The following is a 14,841-nucleotide window of genomic DNA, read 5'->3' as shown; positions in this document are numbered from 1 at the left end:
ATGCTGCACACCCAAGGCCTACCTCAGGGGGCTTCTGATCCTGATTCTGCAAGGGGTGGCACAGACCAGGCGGTCACAGCCCCCCAGGAGTTCCAGGCCTTGTAGCAGGGAGGGCTGCAGAGTTTGACCTTAAAGGGTGAGTACAAGTTTGCAGGGCAGAACAATCATGCCAGGTTGGGAGCCCCAGTGAGCAGTGACCAAGGCCTCTGCCTGCTCAGAGGATCAGGCGCAAAGTGAGGGCGCCTGACGCAGGGGGGTGTTCTGTGAGGGTGGGAGACACAGACGGGAACCAACAGTTTCCTGAGCGATGGGACGCAGGGGCCCCTCACCTGCGAGCCCTCCTTCGTGCACCCAGCAAGCAAGTGGTGGGGAGGTAGCCACAGTCCAGCGCCCCCTGCAGGCCCAGACCCACTGGTGGGGAGGAAGCAGTAGCCCGGCGCCCCCTGCAGGCCTAGACCCACTGGTGGGGAGGAAGCAGTAGCCCGGCGCCCCCTGCAGGCTCAGACCCACTGGTGGGGAGGGAGGCGCAGCCCAGCGCCCCCTGCAGGCCCAGACCCACTGGTGGGGAGGAAGCAGTAGCCCGGCGCCCCCTGCAGGCCCAGACCCACTGGCCAGCCACAGCCACCACATGTGCCTCCTAGACCCTCTTGCCCGTTGCTGTCACCACCCACCAACCCGCTCCTCTTTCCTGTCCCCTGAGCTTCTGGAGCTTCTCCTGCACAGCCCCTCACCCCATATCCTGTTCCCTGTTCCTCCCGGATCTCTGCCCCATCCCCTCAGCCTCTGCCCTGGCCCAGGCTCCATCCTCTCCTGCCTGGGTCCCTGCCACAGCCACCGCCTGGGCCCTGTCCAGTCGCTCTCCTCCCAGCTCTGACCTGGTCCTCCCCTGCTCCAAACCCTTCCATGGCTCCCCACTACGCAGCCTCATCTCCCCCAGGTCCAACTCCAGCACTGGCCCTGCAGACGCTCTCCCCACGCCCTCTTCTCCACCCTTGCCTTGGCTCCTGCTCCGCCTCTGGAAACCCTTGCCTGACCACGCCAAACCCAGAAGAGACTCTCCTGGGCTCCCCTGCACCCTCCTGCCCATCAGCGTCTGTCCTGCCCTCTGACTCGGGCTCCCCGAGGGCAGAGCCCAGGCCTGACTCACCCTGGTCGCCACCACCGCCCCGCAAGAGGCTACACACAGCAGAAGCCCCAGGAAATGTTTAAGTAATGAGTGGGTGAGTGCGAGCGAGCGGTGAGTGAGCGGCTGCCGGAGGGAAACTGAGGGCAGGAAGGGCTGAACGCATAGATGAGCAGGACAGGCAGCGGGCCGGGGAATGGGTGGACGGACACGATGGCAGAATATCCCGGGCTGTTTATCACAGAAAAAAAAAAAAAAATGGGCTCGCCCTGGTAGAGTTCCCCCCTCCGCCGCAAGCCTCACCAAGCCTCACCGCTTCCCGTCCGAACTGTGTCCAGAATTCCAATACTGGGCGTGCTGGAAAGCGCCTATGCCGCCGGACTTGCCGAACAGGCTCGCCTCGGAGCGGACCCGACCGGAACGCGCAGATTCCCGGTCTATTGGCGGACCCGCGCGGATTGGCGGAGACTGGCGTCTGCGACAGCCTATGACTGTCCGTCTTGGCTGTGGGTCCCGCCTACTAGAGAGAGCACCTCTGAGTGGCCCAGGGAGGTGGGACGCGGAGTGTCTATTGGCTGCCTGATAGTGACTGACGTCAAGGGTACCTTATCACAGCAACGATAGCGATTAGGGCCCGCCTCTGTAGAGACCGAAGGGAGCGGTTTAGTCTGGCAGAATGGCCATGAATGGAGTTTCTGGATGGCACCTATCTGGGCTATTTGCTGGCCTGATCCACGGGTCTTTATTTATTTATTATATTTATTTATTTGAAAGAGCAACAGAGACAGAGTTGAGAGATCGGTCTTCCTTCGGCTGGTTCACTTCGCAAATGGCTGCAACAGCCAGGGCTGGGTCCGACCCAGACCAGAAGCCAAGAATTCCATCCGTGTCTCCCACGGGGGTGGCAGGTGCCCAGACGCACTGGCTGGAAGCTGGAGCGGAGCGCGGAATAGCCAGACCTGGCACTCTGAGATGGGAAGCAGCCCGCTGTACCACAACACCCACGCCGGGTCCGTGGGGGCTTGGGAATCAGAGCCCCTAATGCTGAAGCGGGGAAAGGGGGTACTGAGGACCCAGGACGCAGGGGTTGAAGGTCCCGACTTCTGAGTCTGAGGGAGGAGGGGCGTGGGACCCCCCGGTCCTCACAGTCCCCGGCCTGCCCAGCGATGACAGACTTGGAATTCAGATTTTTATGAGGTTATTTGTGGAATGCGAGCAAGCCAGGCTCTGCCCCCCAGGGGCAATGTTCCAAGGTGGAGCTGACCTGAAGATGAACAGGGCAGAGGCTTAGGGAAGCTCTGGCCCCAACTGGCCCTTCCACATCCCTATGAGGGCAGTCAGGGTCAGGGTGCTGTCTGCTAAAGGAACCCAGAGTAGGAGGGGCCCGGAGACTCTCAGGGAAACACAGATACTGATGTAGAGATAATCATAATAACAACACCAGCACGCTGTCTTGTACTGAGTCTCCCGTGGCCAGGCTCTGCGCCGAGCACCTTACATAATTATCTCACATCTCCCTCACCATAGCTCCAAGGGATCGGGTTCTTATGATTATCCCCGTTTTACAAGTGAAAAAATTGAGGCCCAGTGAGGGAGGAGCAAGATGCAGATATAAAGAGACGGGAGAGATGGAAAACACAGATGAGATGGACAAAGAGACAAAGACAGGCCCTGAGAGGGAGGAGAGGGGCTGGGAGCCAGGACGCCCGGGTGTAGGGGAGGAGCCTGGGGACTCCCAGCTATCGCCTCCCCTGGCACCGTGACACCAGCGTGTCCAATCCTTCTTGCTGTGGGCGTTGGGTCTGGTTGGGGTCAAAAATAGTGATTAGGAAGGGGCAGAAGTGTCATTTTCCGACGAGGCAATGATTAGAAAATGATTCACGGGGGTTTCCCGGCCAGGGAGGGCCCTTCCCCTCACGGCCTCGTACTTTGATCTGGACACCTAAGGCCTCAGGAAGAACCGGGCTGGGGCAGGACCTCTCCCTTCCTCGCCTTCTCCGCGTCTCCAGCGCTCAGGACTGTCTCTAAGGCCCATGATGGAGACAGGCAGGTGCCCGGGACAACAGCAGCCTTCCTCGTGGGTCTTCATCTATCTGGACACCCAAGACGATGAACTGACGGCCAGCAGAGGTCCAGGCACCTTGCGGGGGCTCAGCAAATGCTTATGGGACCGGTGGACAAATGTGCACGTGCCTCTGTGCAGCTCTGCCTCTGTCCCCACCCTGCCATCGTCACCATCACATTTCTCAGCCTCTCCCTGGCCTCACCAGTCTCCTCCCACCTTCCCTTTCACCCTTGAGTTTCCTCCTTGGCCGCTGGGCCCACCATCCCCATCAGACAGAAACTGAGGCTCATTTTAGAGGGAGTCACCTGTCAGACAGCGGCCCCAGGGATGAGAGAGGGGCTCTCAGCATTCCAGATGCAGCACGCCAAAGCCAGAGAGGCAAGACCACTCCAGACATGTGCCTTCACGAGACGCCGTAGGAGTGACGTCACCTTTGCACCCACATGTACCCTGCATCTCTGTACACTCACCTGTGAGCACAAACACAGGCATAGGCACACAATCGCAACTCCCCGCATGGACAACACACAAGAAACATCCTGTCTCACATGCCCCACTCTGCAACCATGCCTGCCCACTGCCAGGCTGCCCGTCCATTCCCAACCAGATGGAACAACAGCAATGACCTGCTGTTTGCAATTTTTTTTTTTTTTTTGACAGGCAGAGTGGATAGTGAGAGAGAGACAGAGAGAAAGGTCTTCCTTTGCTGTTGGTTTACCCCTCAATGGCCCCTGTGACTGGCGCGCTGCGGCTGGCGCACCGCGCTGATCCGATGGCAGGAGCCAGGTGCTTCTCCTGGTCTCCCATGGGGTGCAGGGCCCAAGCACCTGGGCCATCCTCCACTGCCTTCCCTGGCCACAGCAGAGAGCTGGCCTGGAAGAGGGACAACCAGGACAGAATCCGGCGCCCCGACCGGGACTAGAACCTGGTGTGCCGGCGCCGCCAGGTGGAAGATTAGCCTATTGAGCCGCGGCGCCGGCCCTGGAATTTTTTTAAAAGACTTGTTTATTTATTTGAAAGTCAGAGTTACACACAGAGAGAATGAGAGGCAGAGAGAGAGAGAGAGAGAGAGAGAGAGAGAGAGAGAGGTCTTCCATATGCTGGTTCACTCCCTCAGATGGCCACAATGGCTGGAGCTGTGCCGACTTGAAGCCAGGAGCCAGAAGCCTCCTCCAGATCTCTCACACAGGTGCAGGGGCCCAAGGACTTGGGCCATCTTCCACTGCTCTCCCAGGCCATAGCAGAGAGCGGGATCGGAAGTGGAGCAGTCGGGACTCGAACTGGCACCCATATGGGATGACAGCAGTGCAGCAGGCAGTTTAACCTGCTATGCCACAGTGCCAGCCCCTGCTGTTTGGGATTTTTTTTTTTAAGATTTCATTTATTTATTTGAGAGGTAGAGTTACAGACAGTGAGGGAGAGACAGAGAGAAAGGTCTTCTGTCCATTGGTTCACTCCCCAAATGGCTGCAATGGCCAGAGCTGCGCCGATCCAAAGCCGGGAGCCAGGTGCTTCTTCCTGGTCTCCCACATGGTGCAGGGGTCCAAGTACTTGGGCCATCCTCCACTGCTTTCCCAGGCCACAGCAGAGAGCTGGATTGGGAGAGGAGCAACCGGGACTAGAATCAGCACCCATATGGGATGCTGGCGTCGCAGGCAGAGGATTAACCTACTGCACCACAGCGCCGGCCCCTGTTTGGAATTTTTAAAGTTTTATTTATATACTTTTATTTACTGAAAGGCAGAGAGAGATCTTCCATCCTCTGATCTACTCCCTAAAGGCCTGTAAACAGCCAGGGCCGGCCAGGCCAAAGCCAGGACTCCAGAACTCCACCCGCATCTCCCATGTGGGTGGCAGAGACCCAGGTACTTCAGCCACCATCTGGTGCCTCCCAGGGTACGCATTAGCAGGAGGTTGATTTGGAATCCAAGTGAGGACTCAAACCCAGACACTCTGATATGGGACGCAGGCATCTTAACCACTGTGCCATGTACTTGGCCCAATACTTGCTTTTGCTCACTGATGTTTCCCCAGCAACCAGACCATCATCATCATCATCATCACCCTCATCATCATCACAAAACTTTTCCTAAGTGCCAGGCACAATTCTGTGCACTTTACATAAACGAACTTGTCTAATCCTCTCAACAACCCTATTTCCAAGAATCCACTTTACAGATGGGAAGACTGAGGTCAAGTGTTTTGTGACATGCCCCAGGTTTCAAAGCCCATAAAAGGCAGTCAGGGGACTGGCACTGTGGTATAGCAGGTAAAGCCACCACTTTATGGGCACCCGTTCAAGTCCCAGCTGCTCCACTTCCCATCCAGCTCCCGGCTAATGTGCCTGGGAAAGCAGTGGAAGACGGCCCAAGTGCTTGGGTCCCTGCACCCACATGGGAGACCTGGAAGAAGCTTCTGGTTCCTGGCTTCAGATCAGCCCAGCTTGAGCCATTGCACAGCTATTTGGGGAGTGAACCAGAGATGGAAGATCTCTCTCTCTCTCTCTCAACTCTGGTTTTCAAACAAATAAATAAATCTTAAAAAAAAAAAAAAAAAAAAAAAAAAAGGCTGGCGCCGCAGCTCACTAGGCTAATCCTCCGCCTAGCGGCGCCGGCACACCAGGTTCTAGTCCCGGTTGGGGCGCCGGATTCTGTCCCGGTTGCCCCTCTTCCAGGCCAGCTCTCTGCTGTGGCCCGGGAGTGCAGTGGAAGATGGCCCAAGTGCTTGGGCCCTGCACCCCATGGGAGACCAGGAAAAGCACCTGGCTCCTGGCTCCTGCCATCGGATCAGTGCGGTGCGCCAACCGCGGCGGCCATTGGAGGGTGAACCAACGGCAAAGGAAGACCTTTCTCTCTGTCTCTCTCTCTCACTGTCCACTCTGCCTGTCAAAAAAAAAAAAAAAAAAGGCAGTCAGAATTTGAACCCAGGTTTCCTGGTTCCATAGTTACTTAATAATAATTGCTGCCTTCTCCCAGTCGAAATTCCAGGACCACAGCAAACCCAACCAGAGGCACACAGTGTGGAGCATCACAGGAGGACACACAGCTAGAAGGAGAGCCCCTCCGAGGCCACACCCCAGGCCGCAGAGACAACTCAAGGAGGTATCAAGGCAGTCCCCACACAGCCACAGAGACACAACACACCCCGATGCAGCCTCGGGGACACACCCAGAGCTCCCCGAGTCCCTCCAGTTCTGCTGCCAGTCCCACTGGGCTGGCCTTCAAGGAAAGAGCAGGTTCAGGATGGGAAGAGGGCCCACCTCACTTGTCAGCTTAGCCTGACTGGTTCCACCAGGGCCATGGATGGCACAACACGCCTTGTGAAAGCCACATTGGGCAACTGGACTCAGACCTGGCACGGATGCCTGATTCTGGGGAGAGAGGGCCTGAGAGCCTGGAAAGAGTGTTTGGGAGCTCCATTTATTTTATTTTATTTTATTTTTATTTTTATTTTTTGACAGGCAGAGTGGACAGTGAGAGAGAGAGACAGAGAGAAAGGTCTTCCTTTGCTGTTGGTTTACCCCTCAATGGCCCCTGCGGCCGGCGCACCGCGCTGATCCGATGGCAGGAGCCAGGAGCCAGGTGCTTCTCCTGGTCTCCCATGGGGTGCAGGGCCCAAGCACTTGGGCCATCCTCCACTACACTCCCTGGCCACAGCAGAGAGCTGGCCTGGAAGAGGGGCAACCGGGACAGAACCCGGTGTGCCGGCACCACAAGGCGGAGGATTAGCCTAGTGAGCCATGGCGCCGGCCCACCATTTATTTTTTAAAAAGGATTTATTTTTATGGGGCCAGCACTGTGGCACAGCTAGTTAAACCACTACCTGCAGTGCCAGCATCCCATATGGGCACCAGTTCAAACCCCAGCTGCTCCACTTCTGATCCAGCTCCCTGCTAATGAGCTGGGAAAGCAGGAGAGGATGGTCCAAGCCTTGGGCCGTTGCATCCATGTGGGAGACCCGGATGAAGCTCCTGGCTCCTGTTCGACTGACCCATCTCGGGGAGCCATTTTGGGAGTGAACCAGTAGATGGAAGAGTTCGCTCGCTCTCTCTCTCTCTTTCTGTCTCTCCCTCTCTCTCTCTGTAACTCAGTATTTCAAATAAATAAATCTTTTATTTTTATTTATTTTATAAATAAATAAATATTTTACTTTTATTTATCTGAAAGGCAGAGTTATAGAGAGAAAAGGGAGAGACAGAGGGAGAGAGGTCTTCCATCTGCTGGTTCACTCCCCAAATGGCCACAATGGCTAGGGCTGGGCCAGACCAAAACCAGGAGCCAGGAACTCCTTCCAAGTCTCCCACATGGGTGCAGGGGCCCAAGCACTTGGGCCATCTTCTGCTGCTTTCCCAGGCACATTAGCAGGGAGCTGGATTGGAGGTGGCGCAGCCAGGGTTTGAATTGGTACCCATATGGGATGCTGGTGTCACAGACTGTGGCTTAACCCTTCAAGCCACAATGCCTGGGGGCCCCCATTTACTCTAAGGGAGAGGAGGAGGAAGGGAGGAGAGAGGGCTGGGCTGTGGGGACAGAGGGACCAAAGTCCACTTTGAAGACAGGGTTCCAGGCTCAGCAAGTGGACACACAGGAAACCCAGTGTACCTTTTTAACTGTGTACACAGTTAAAAAAAAAAAAAAAAAAGTGCAAGTACATGCCAAATAATGCATAAGGCAAAAAAAAAAAAAAAAAAATCTGTTGCTTATCCGAAATGAAAATTGCATCAGATGTCCCATGATCTGTCTGGGAACTCCATTTGAGGGGATGGCCATCCCCCCCGCCCCGCCCCGTCCCCAGCAGGTCACCTCCCAGTCCCTGTTTCCTCATCCTCGTGAGTCGCCGTATGTCATCGGGCTCCTCCTCCGTGTCATGAAGGAGATGAAACTACAGTTCAAGGGGCGTCTGAGTCACTGCAGCCCAGGGTCTGGACAGCAGGGGGCGGGGCCAGGCTTCAACGGGGCAGAGATGAGGGGAGACCCTGAGGATAGGGGGACAGAGACTCCAGGAGGAGGGCACAGAGACGGAGCCTGGGAGGAGGCCCCCAGGGTCTAGAAGCAGATCTGCCGAGATGAGGGAGAACAACACGGGCTTTGGAGCTGGAGGGATGAAGATGTGGTCATGGGGAGACAGCAGGAACACGAGTGGGGAGGAGCCTCAGGCTCCCCCAAACATTCAGGCTCCCCGACCGAGTGACACAAATGCACAGGCGAGCCGATGAGCCCACTGCTCTGGGGACAAGGACAGCGGCCATCCAGGAAGTCGGGAGACCTCAGGTCCTGGTGTGCTGGGCGTGGGGTGGGGATGGGGGCAGGGAGTGGATCCAGGTACCAGCCAGTGACCTGCCTGCCATCACCCCATATCCGTCCCCAGTGGGGTGATGGCACCAACTTCTCTGGAGGTGACACCTCCATTTTCTGGTGCCTCCTACATTTTTGGGGTGACACCCGTGCTGGGAACCCCACCCAGTTCTAACACCGCTTCCCTCACTGAGTCACTTCCAACCCTGTCAGGCCTGTTGGGGGGAGACTGGCGAGGGAGGCATCCAGGCCCCTGCTCCCTCACCCTGCAGGAGCCCCTCCCCTGCTCAGGGATGTGCAGCCTGGACTAGCGCCAGACCCGGCCCCTGCCCGCTTTACTTCAGACCGAGGGTCCGGGCCCCGCCCCACCCACCCACTCTGGCCCCTGCTGCGTTGGGCCCCGTGCTGTGACCTGAGCCACATCCACTGCCTTCAGGAACTGTGGCTTTTCAGCCCCAGGCCCCTCCCTGCCCAGCGTGCGGGTGCGGTGCGGTGAGGGTGCAGTAAGGTGTGTCGACGCCTTTGGTTCCAGCATGAATCACTCACTAAATGCACTGCCCCCGTGCATCTCCTGGCCCTGAGTGGGGGACAGGGACACCCTCGCAGGGGAGGGGGACATCACCAAGAACCAAGGAGAGGGACCCACAAAGGAAGCGCCCCTTCCTGTCTCCTGCCCACCTCCTCCTCCCCTTCCCCTCCCCCAAAGCCTGTGCTGTGGCCCCCACCTTTCCATCCCTGTGCCTCTCGGAACCCTGTCCCCCATGTTCTTGCTAATTCTCCCCGGATCTTTGTGCCTCTCTGTCTCTCCACATCTCCCTCTCCACCTCCCTGGGTTTTCCTGTCTCTCTCTCCCCTCTCGCCACTTCTCTGCCTCCCTTCTGTGTGTTCGCCACCCCCTCTCCATCTCTCTCTCTCTCCCTCTCTCTCTACCCCCTTCCTCTGTCTCCCCCTCCCCCTATGCTATTCCCCAGGTCCTGGGAGGTGACACAAAGAGGGGTGAGGGGTGGGGAACAGAGAGGGGCGGCGGAAAAGCCCAGTGGCGGGCAGAGGGTTAGCCAGACCGGCGGGACTCCCTGGGCACCTCTGTCAGAGCCCCGCCCAAGGCTACGTGGCCCGGCCCATATAAGTGGCTCCTGGACCTGGACTGAGAACTCAGCGCCCATATCACCCACACCTGTCTCCATCAGCGCCACCGCAGGCCTGCAGGTAGGAGCACCCTGAAGCCCTCTGCTCCGCTCTCCTCTCCCCTCCTCTGTTTCTCTGTCTCTTCCTTTCTCTCTGGACATCTGCCTTTCCCAGGCCCCTGTGTTGGGGGCTGGGTTGCATTTGGCAATTCCTGGGCCCTGGCGTCCCCGGCATTGCGGCCCTTGACCCAGGCCGCCAGCGGTGAGCAGCCAGGCCCTTCCTTCTACCTGTCTGGCCTCGGTGCCCACCTGGAACCTGGGCTTGTTGGAGCCAGAGTGTGGGGCGAGTGCGGGCTCCCCTGACAGCACCTCTGTGGGCGCCTGGCTCTGTCTCTGGCTCTGTGTCTGCCCCTTGCTGTCTCTCTCCAGCGCTGCACCTGGGATGAGTAGCGTACTCTGTGGTCTGGGGTCTGTCGGGCAGCTGCAAGACATGGGGCGAGTTTCTCGCCCCGCCCTCCCCATCCCCTGTTCTATGTCCCCCAGCCAGCCGCAGGCTGACCTGGCCTCTTTCTCCCCAGCTCCCCTCCCTCTGAGAACCCAGCCCCCAGTGCCCCAGTGCCCCGCCCTCCCCTCCCCACTATCCAGCGTCCGCGGGACAGACTCCGCCACTGTTGCCGTCAGCGAGGCCACCTCCCCAGGGCCAGCAAGATGCAGTTTGAGATGCACGACAACGTGAAAGGCAAAGGTGGGATCGCTGTGCCAGGAACACGGCCGCCTCCCTCCCCTGGGCACCTGCTTCCGCCCAGAGGCCCCTGCCCCCAACATGCTGGAACCCAGCACCCCAGGCCCAGGCGTGGCAGATGGCCAGGAGGCCGGCCGTAGCAACAGGGACAGGCTGGGGTGTCCGTGCCCAGACACGGGGGTGTCCTATCAGCGGGCGGCCTAGCGGCCCTGCCCAGACTGCCCGGCAGACGGAAGGGTGGCAGGGGTGCCTCGAGGCTGCCGGCTGACCGCTGCCCCCCACCTCCGCAGCCATGTCCTACCCGGTGACCAGCCAGCCACAGTGCGCCAGCACCTGCTACCAGACCCAACTCAGTGACTGGCACACGGGGCTCACCGACTGCTGCAACGATATGCCCGTCTGTGAGTTCGGGAGGGGCCCTGTCACCGCCCCGCCCCCCAGCCCTCACCCTTCAGGGCCCGCAGCACTCCCACCTTCCCGGGCTCAGCTTCCCCCTCCAGCACCCACACCCCCATTCAAGCCCTTTCTCCCACCTTCCCGCACCCCGAATTCCCTCTGGGAGACTCGACCCGGCCGCTGACGCCCCGTGCCCTGCGCAGGTCTGTGTGGCACCTTCGCGCCGCTGTGCCTCGCCTGTCGCATCTCCGACGACTTCGGCGAGTGCTGCTGCGCGCCCTACCTGCCCGGGGGCCTGCACTCGCTGCGCACCGGCATGCGCGAGCGCTACCGCATCCAGGTGCGCGCGGGCCCGGGACGCAGGGAGCGAGGGGCTGGGGACTGGCCTCCTGGGTCCCAGGGCCGGCCCCTGATCTCTCTCTTCTACCCTCCAGGGCTCCGTCGGGCGCGACTGGGCGGCCCTCACCTTCTGTCTGCCCTGCGCCCTCTGTCAGATGGCGCGGGAACTGAAGATCCGAGAGTAAAGAGCCCCACCCGTCCCTCCTATGGCCCTGGCCTCCTCTAACCCCTCCTGGGGGGTCCTGCCCCGCCCCACCGCCAGAAATACACCCACAATTTTAAAAATTTTAAAAAAATTAAAAACCTGAAAACCGACCCCGCCTATGTCCTTTTTGTCCCAGGGAAGGAATCTGGGTGGAGAAGGAGGTTTGGTGAGGGAGGTGGGGGGACACCTGCCAGCCGCCCAGATGTGGATGGGAGAGTTCTGGGGCCCCTACCCCGCAGGGCTGGGCATGACTTCAGCAAATCCCCCTCCCAGCTTCCCCTCACCTCCCGGAGTGAAACCGCCAACCCTCAGGTGCAGTCGCTTCTCAGAATCCAGGGTCACATCCTGAAAATCAGCGAAACCAGACAGACAAAGAAAACCCTTAGCTGAGCTGTCCTGCTCACCTGCACCGCGTGCACCCCGCACCCCATTCCGGCAGGTGGGGCAGACTCTGTCTCAGAGAATTCCCCAGCTTAAGGCTCCCCGGAGCTGAAAGGGGGTCCTTAAAGGCCCTCCAGACCAACCACACTTCTCTACCGCTAGGGCTTTAGTGAACATTCAGACCTCGGCATGGTGCAGCCTGGGGTGCGGGCCTGACCTTTCACAATTACCAGCCGTGTTACCAAAGTGTGAATTCAGTAAGTCGTGGTGTTCATATCCCTGTTCTAGGGGAGTACTTTAAAAAGCTTGTGGGGAAACAGAATTAAAAGTATCAGTTTAGGGCCGGCGCCACGGCTCACTAGGCTAATCCTCTGCCTTGCGGCGCCAGCACACCGGGTTCTAGTCCCGGTCGGGGTGCCGGATTCTGTTCCAGTTGCCCCTCTTCCAGGCCAGCTCTCTGCTGTGGCCCGGGAGTGCAGTGCAGGATGGCCCAAGTGCTTGGGCCCTGCACCCCATGGGAGACCAGGATAAGTACCTGGCTCCTGCCATCGGATCAGCGCAGTGCGCTGGCCGCGGCGGCCATTGGAGGGTGAACCAATGGCAAAAAGGAAGACCTTTCTCTCTGTCTCTCTCTCTCACTGTCCACTCTGCCTGTCAAAAATAAAAATAAAAAATAAAATAAAAAGTATCAGTTTAGGAGCCGGCACTGTGGCATAGTGGGTTAACGCCTTGGCCTGAAGCGCCAGCATCCCATATCATTGCCAGTTCAAGACCCGGCTGCTCCACTTCCGATCCAGCTCTCTGCTATGGCCTGGAAAAGCAGTGGAAGATGGCCCAAGTCCTTGAGCCCCTGCACCCAGAAGAAGCTCCTGGCTCCTGGCTTCGGATCGGCACAGCTCTAGCCGTTGCAGCCAACTGGGGAGTGAACCAGCGGATGGAAGACCTCTCTCTCTCTTACTCTCTGCCTCTCCTCTCTTTGTGTAACTCTTTCAAATAAATAAATCTTTTTAAAAAAAAAAAAAAAAAGAAAGTATGAATTTCTTTCGGAGGGAAAAAGTGCTGAGTGCCAGGTGTTGTCGCACAGCGGGTTAAGCCACACCTTGAAATGCCCACATCCCATGCTGGAGTGTTGGTTCGAATCCTGGCTCCTGCACTTCAGATTTTAGCTTCCTGTTAATGCACCTGGGAGGCACCAGGTGACGGCCCAAGTGCTTGGGTCCCTGACACCCATGAAGGAAACCTACATCGAGTTCTGGGCTCCTGGCTTTGGCCTGGCCCAGAGCTGGCTGTTATGGGCATCTGGGCGTGAACCAGCAGATATAAGATTTTTCTGCCACTCTGCCTTTCAAATAAATAACTAAATCTTTTAAAAATTTATGCTGCAATGTTCTTTTCATATTAAGTGGAAAATACATATTATGAAAAACTATGTATGGATTTAAAAAAATTTTTGCACCAAAATTAACTGATGCTTTAAGAATTTTTTGAGAGGCAGAGAAACAGAGCGAGCTCCCCTCTGCTGGTTCACTCCCCAAATGCCCACAGTAACTGGCTGTGGCTGGGCCAGGAACGTAACCCAGGTCTCCCTCGTGGGTGGCAGGAACCCAGCTGACCCATCACTACTGTCTCCCCGGGTCTGCTCCAGCTGGAATCAGGAGCCACAGTCGGAATCAAAACCAAGTCCTCAGGCGTGGGATGCACGTGTCTTAACTGTAGACTAATTTCCCACCTCTAAACTTTTACTTTAAATTCTGTTTTCCACACTCACATTGAGGTACCCTCACGTTACGCCTAATATGACAGCATAGCTATCCTAACACGTAGCTGCCATTATTTGCTGTTACCCCTCTCTCCTGAGTCCTCTCTCCAGATCTGCACACCAATGTTGTGACATCTTCCTTTGGAACAGCTGAGAGCCACCTCAGATTGAGCCCGTCCAACACCCAGCTCCCGATCCCACACCAGGAAGTGGCCAGTGCCATCTTTCCAAGTGCTCACGCGCGTCCTCTCTCACCACCTTGCACACTGTCCATCAAGTGGCATCTCACACTTCTCCCCCTCTGCTGGCTCCCACGCCGTCCCAGCCACCCTGTGCGTCTACCCAGTGGAACATCGTGGCTCCCTCAGGGGACTTCCTGCCCTCCCTCACCCCCTTGGTCCCTTCCCCACAGAGGCATCCTGGGAGCTCCCAAGTCAGATTGCCTTCCTTCTGTGCTCAGCGTAGAAGCCGGCACCTCCGTGTGGCCACAAGGTCCTGAGGGATCAGCCTTTTGCTCCCTTCAGGACCTGGCCTCCTCCCTGTCTCCCCCTACCCCCCCTGCCTCGGCCACATGACCTGCTGCTTCTCTGAAATGCCAGCCACACTCCCACCTCAAGCCTTCGTCCCGGCCGTTCCCTGAGCTTGGAACACTTCCTGCCTTGCCCCTCTGGCTCTCTCACGCCTGCTCCGGTCACGTTCCCACCAGCGGGCACCGACCCTGCTCCTTCACCACCCTTCCTGACCATGCCCTGGCACGCTGCCTCACTCACTTCTCGCCAGGCATCCTGGGCTTGGCCAGCTCCAGGATGGCAGGGACCTTGTCCACTGCTGTGTCCCCAGTGCCTACAACGGTGTGAGGCCCACAAGCAGAAGACGTCAGCTTGGAAAAGGGAAGTGCTGTTGGAGGTGACATGGGGTGGGGGTGGGGTGGGATACAGAGTGAGACCTGTGTCAGAATCTGGCTGGGGCAGGCATTTTGCACAGTGGTTAGGATGCCGCTCGGGATGCCCGTATCCCCTGTTGCAGTGCCTGCCTTTGAGTCCTGGCTCAGCTTCCTGCTAATGCACACCCTGGGAGGGGGCAGCGATGGCGCAAGTAATTGGGTCCCTGTCACCCAGTGAGAGACGTGGATTGAGTTCCCGGCTCCTGGCTCCTGGTCTGGCCCAGCCCTGGCTATTGCAGGCATTTAGGGAGTGAGTCAGCAGATGGAAGATCTCTACTTTCTCTGTCTCTCTGCCTTTCAAAAAAAAAATTTTTTTTTTTAAATAATCTGGTTTGGGGAGGGCGTTGGGATGCCTGCGTTCCACATTGGAGTGCCTGGGTTTGATTCAGCTCCCTGCTAATATGCCTGGAAAGCAGCAAATGATGGCTCAGTACTTGAGCCCCTGCCACCCATGTGGGAGATGTGAGTGA

General features: G+C 57.9%; 1 protein-coding gene and 1 long non-coding RNA gene across 3 annotated transcripts in view; one reads left to right on the top strand and one right to left on the bottom strand.

The window, feature by feature from the left end:
* Positions 1 to 3,777, bottom strand: part of LOC149120786 (uncharacterized) — a 124,461-nt gene extending 120,684 nt beyond the window's left edge. The window contains exon 1 of the long non-coding RNA XR_016224522.1: positions 1,427 to 3,777. This is a non-coding gene — a long non-coding RNA (uncharacterized LOC149120786). The remainder of the gene's footprint in view (positions 1 to 1,426) is intronic.
* Positions 3,778 to 9,101: 5,324 nt separating this feature from the next.
* Positions 9,102 to 11,398, top strand: CNFN (cornifelin). Of its 2 annotated transcripts, XM_008249688.5 has the most exons (5): positions 9,102 to 9,688; positions 10,185 to 10,351; positions 10,639 to 10,749; positions 10,948 to 11,084; positions 11,179 to 11,398. In XM_008249688.5, the coding sequence occupies exons 2-5, from the start codon at positions 10,315 to 10,317 to the stop codon at positions 11,266 to 11,268; spliced, it is 375 nt and encodes a 124-aa protein (XP_008247910.1). In that variant the 5' UTR covers positions 9,102 to 9,688; positions 10,185 to 10,314; the 3' UTR covers positions 11,269 to 11,398. The 2 variants fall into 2 exon arrangements, with proteins under 2 accessions (XP_008247910.1, XP_008247911.1); XM_008249689.5 differs by lacking the exon at positions 10,185 to 10,351 and having other exon boundaries at positions 9,531 to 9,688.
* Positions 11,399 to 14,841: the final 3,443 nt, after the last annotated feature.

The sequence above is a fragment of the Oryctolagus cuniculus genome, chromosome 18, assembly GCF_051225735.1.
Source record: "Oryctolagus cuniculus isolate XC-2025 breed Fujian yellow rabbit chromosome 18, ASM5122573v1, whole genome shotgun sequence".
NCBI classification, from domain to species: Eukaryota; Metazoa; Chordata; class Mammalia; order Lagomorpha; family Leporidae; genus Oryctolagus; species Oryctolagus cuniculus.
This window is presented reverse-complemented; position numbering and strand designations above follow the sequence as displayed.

Bases quoted from the DNA above. Each gene is read 5' to 3' on its own strand.
- CNFN (XM_008249688.5), top strand. From the start codon at position 10,315: ATGCAGTTTGAGATGCACGACAACGTGAAAGGCAAAG. The intron at 10,750-10,947 runs GTGAGTTCGGGA...TGCCCTGCGCAG, and splicing joins CTGCAACGATATGCCCGTCT to GTCTGTGTGGCACCTTCGCG. The intron at 11,085-11,178 runs GTGCGCGCGGGC...TCTACCCTCCAG, and splicing joins GCGAGCGCTACCGCATCCAG to GGCTCCGTCGGGCGCGACTG.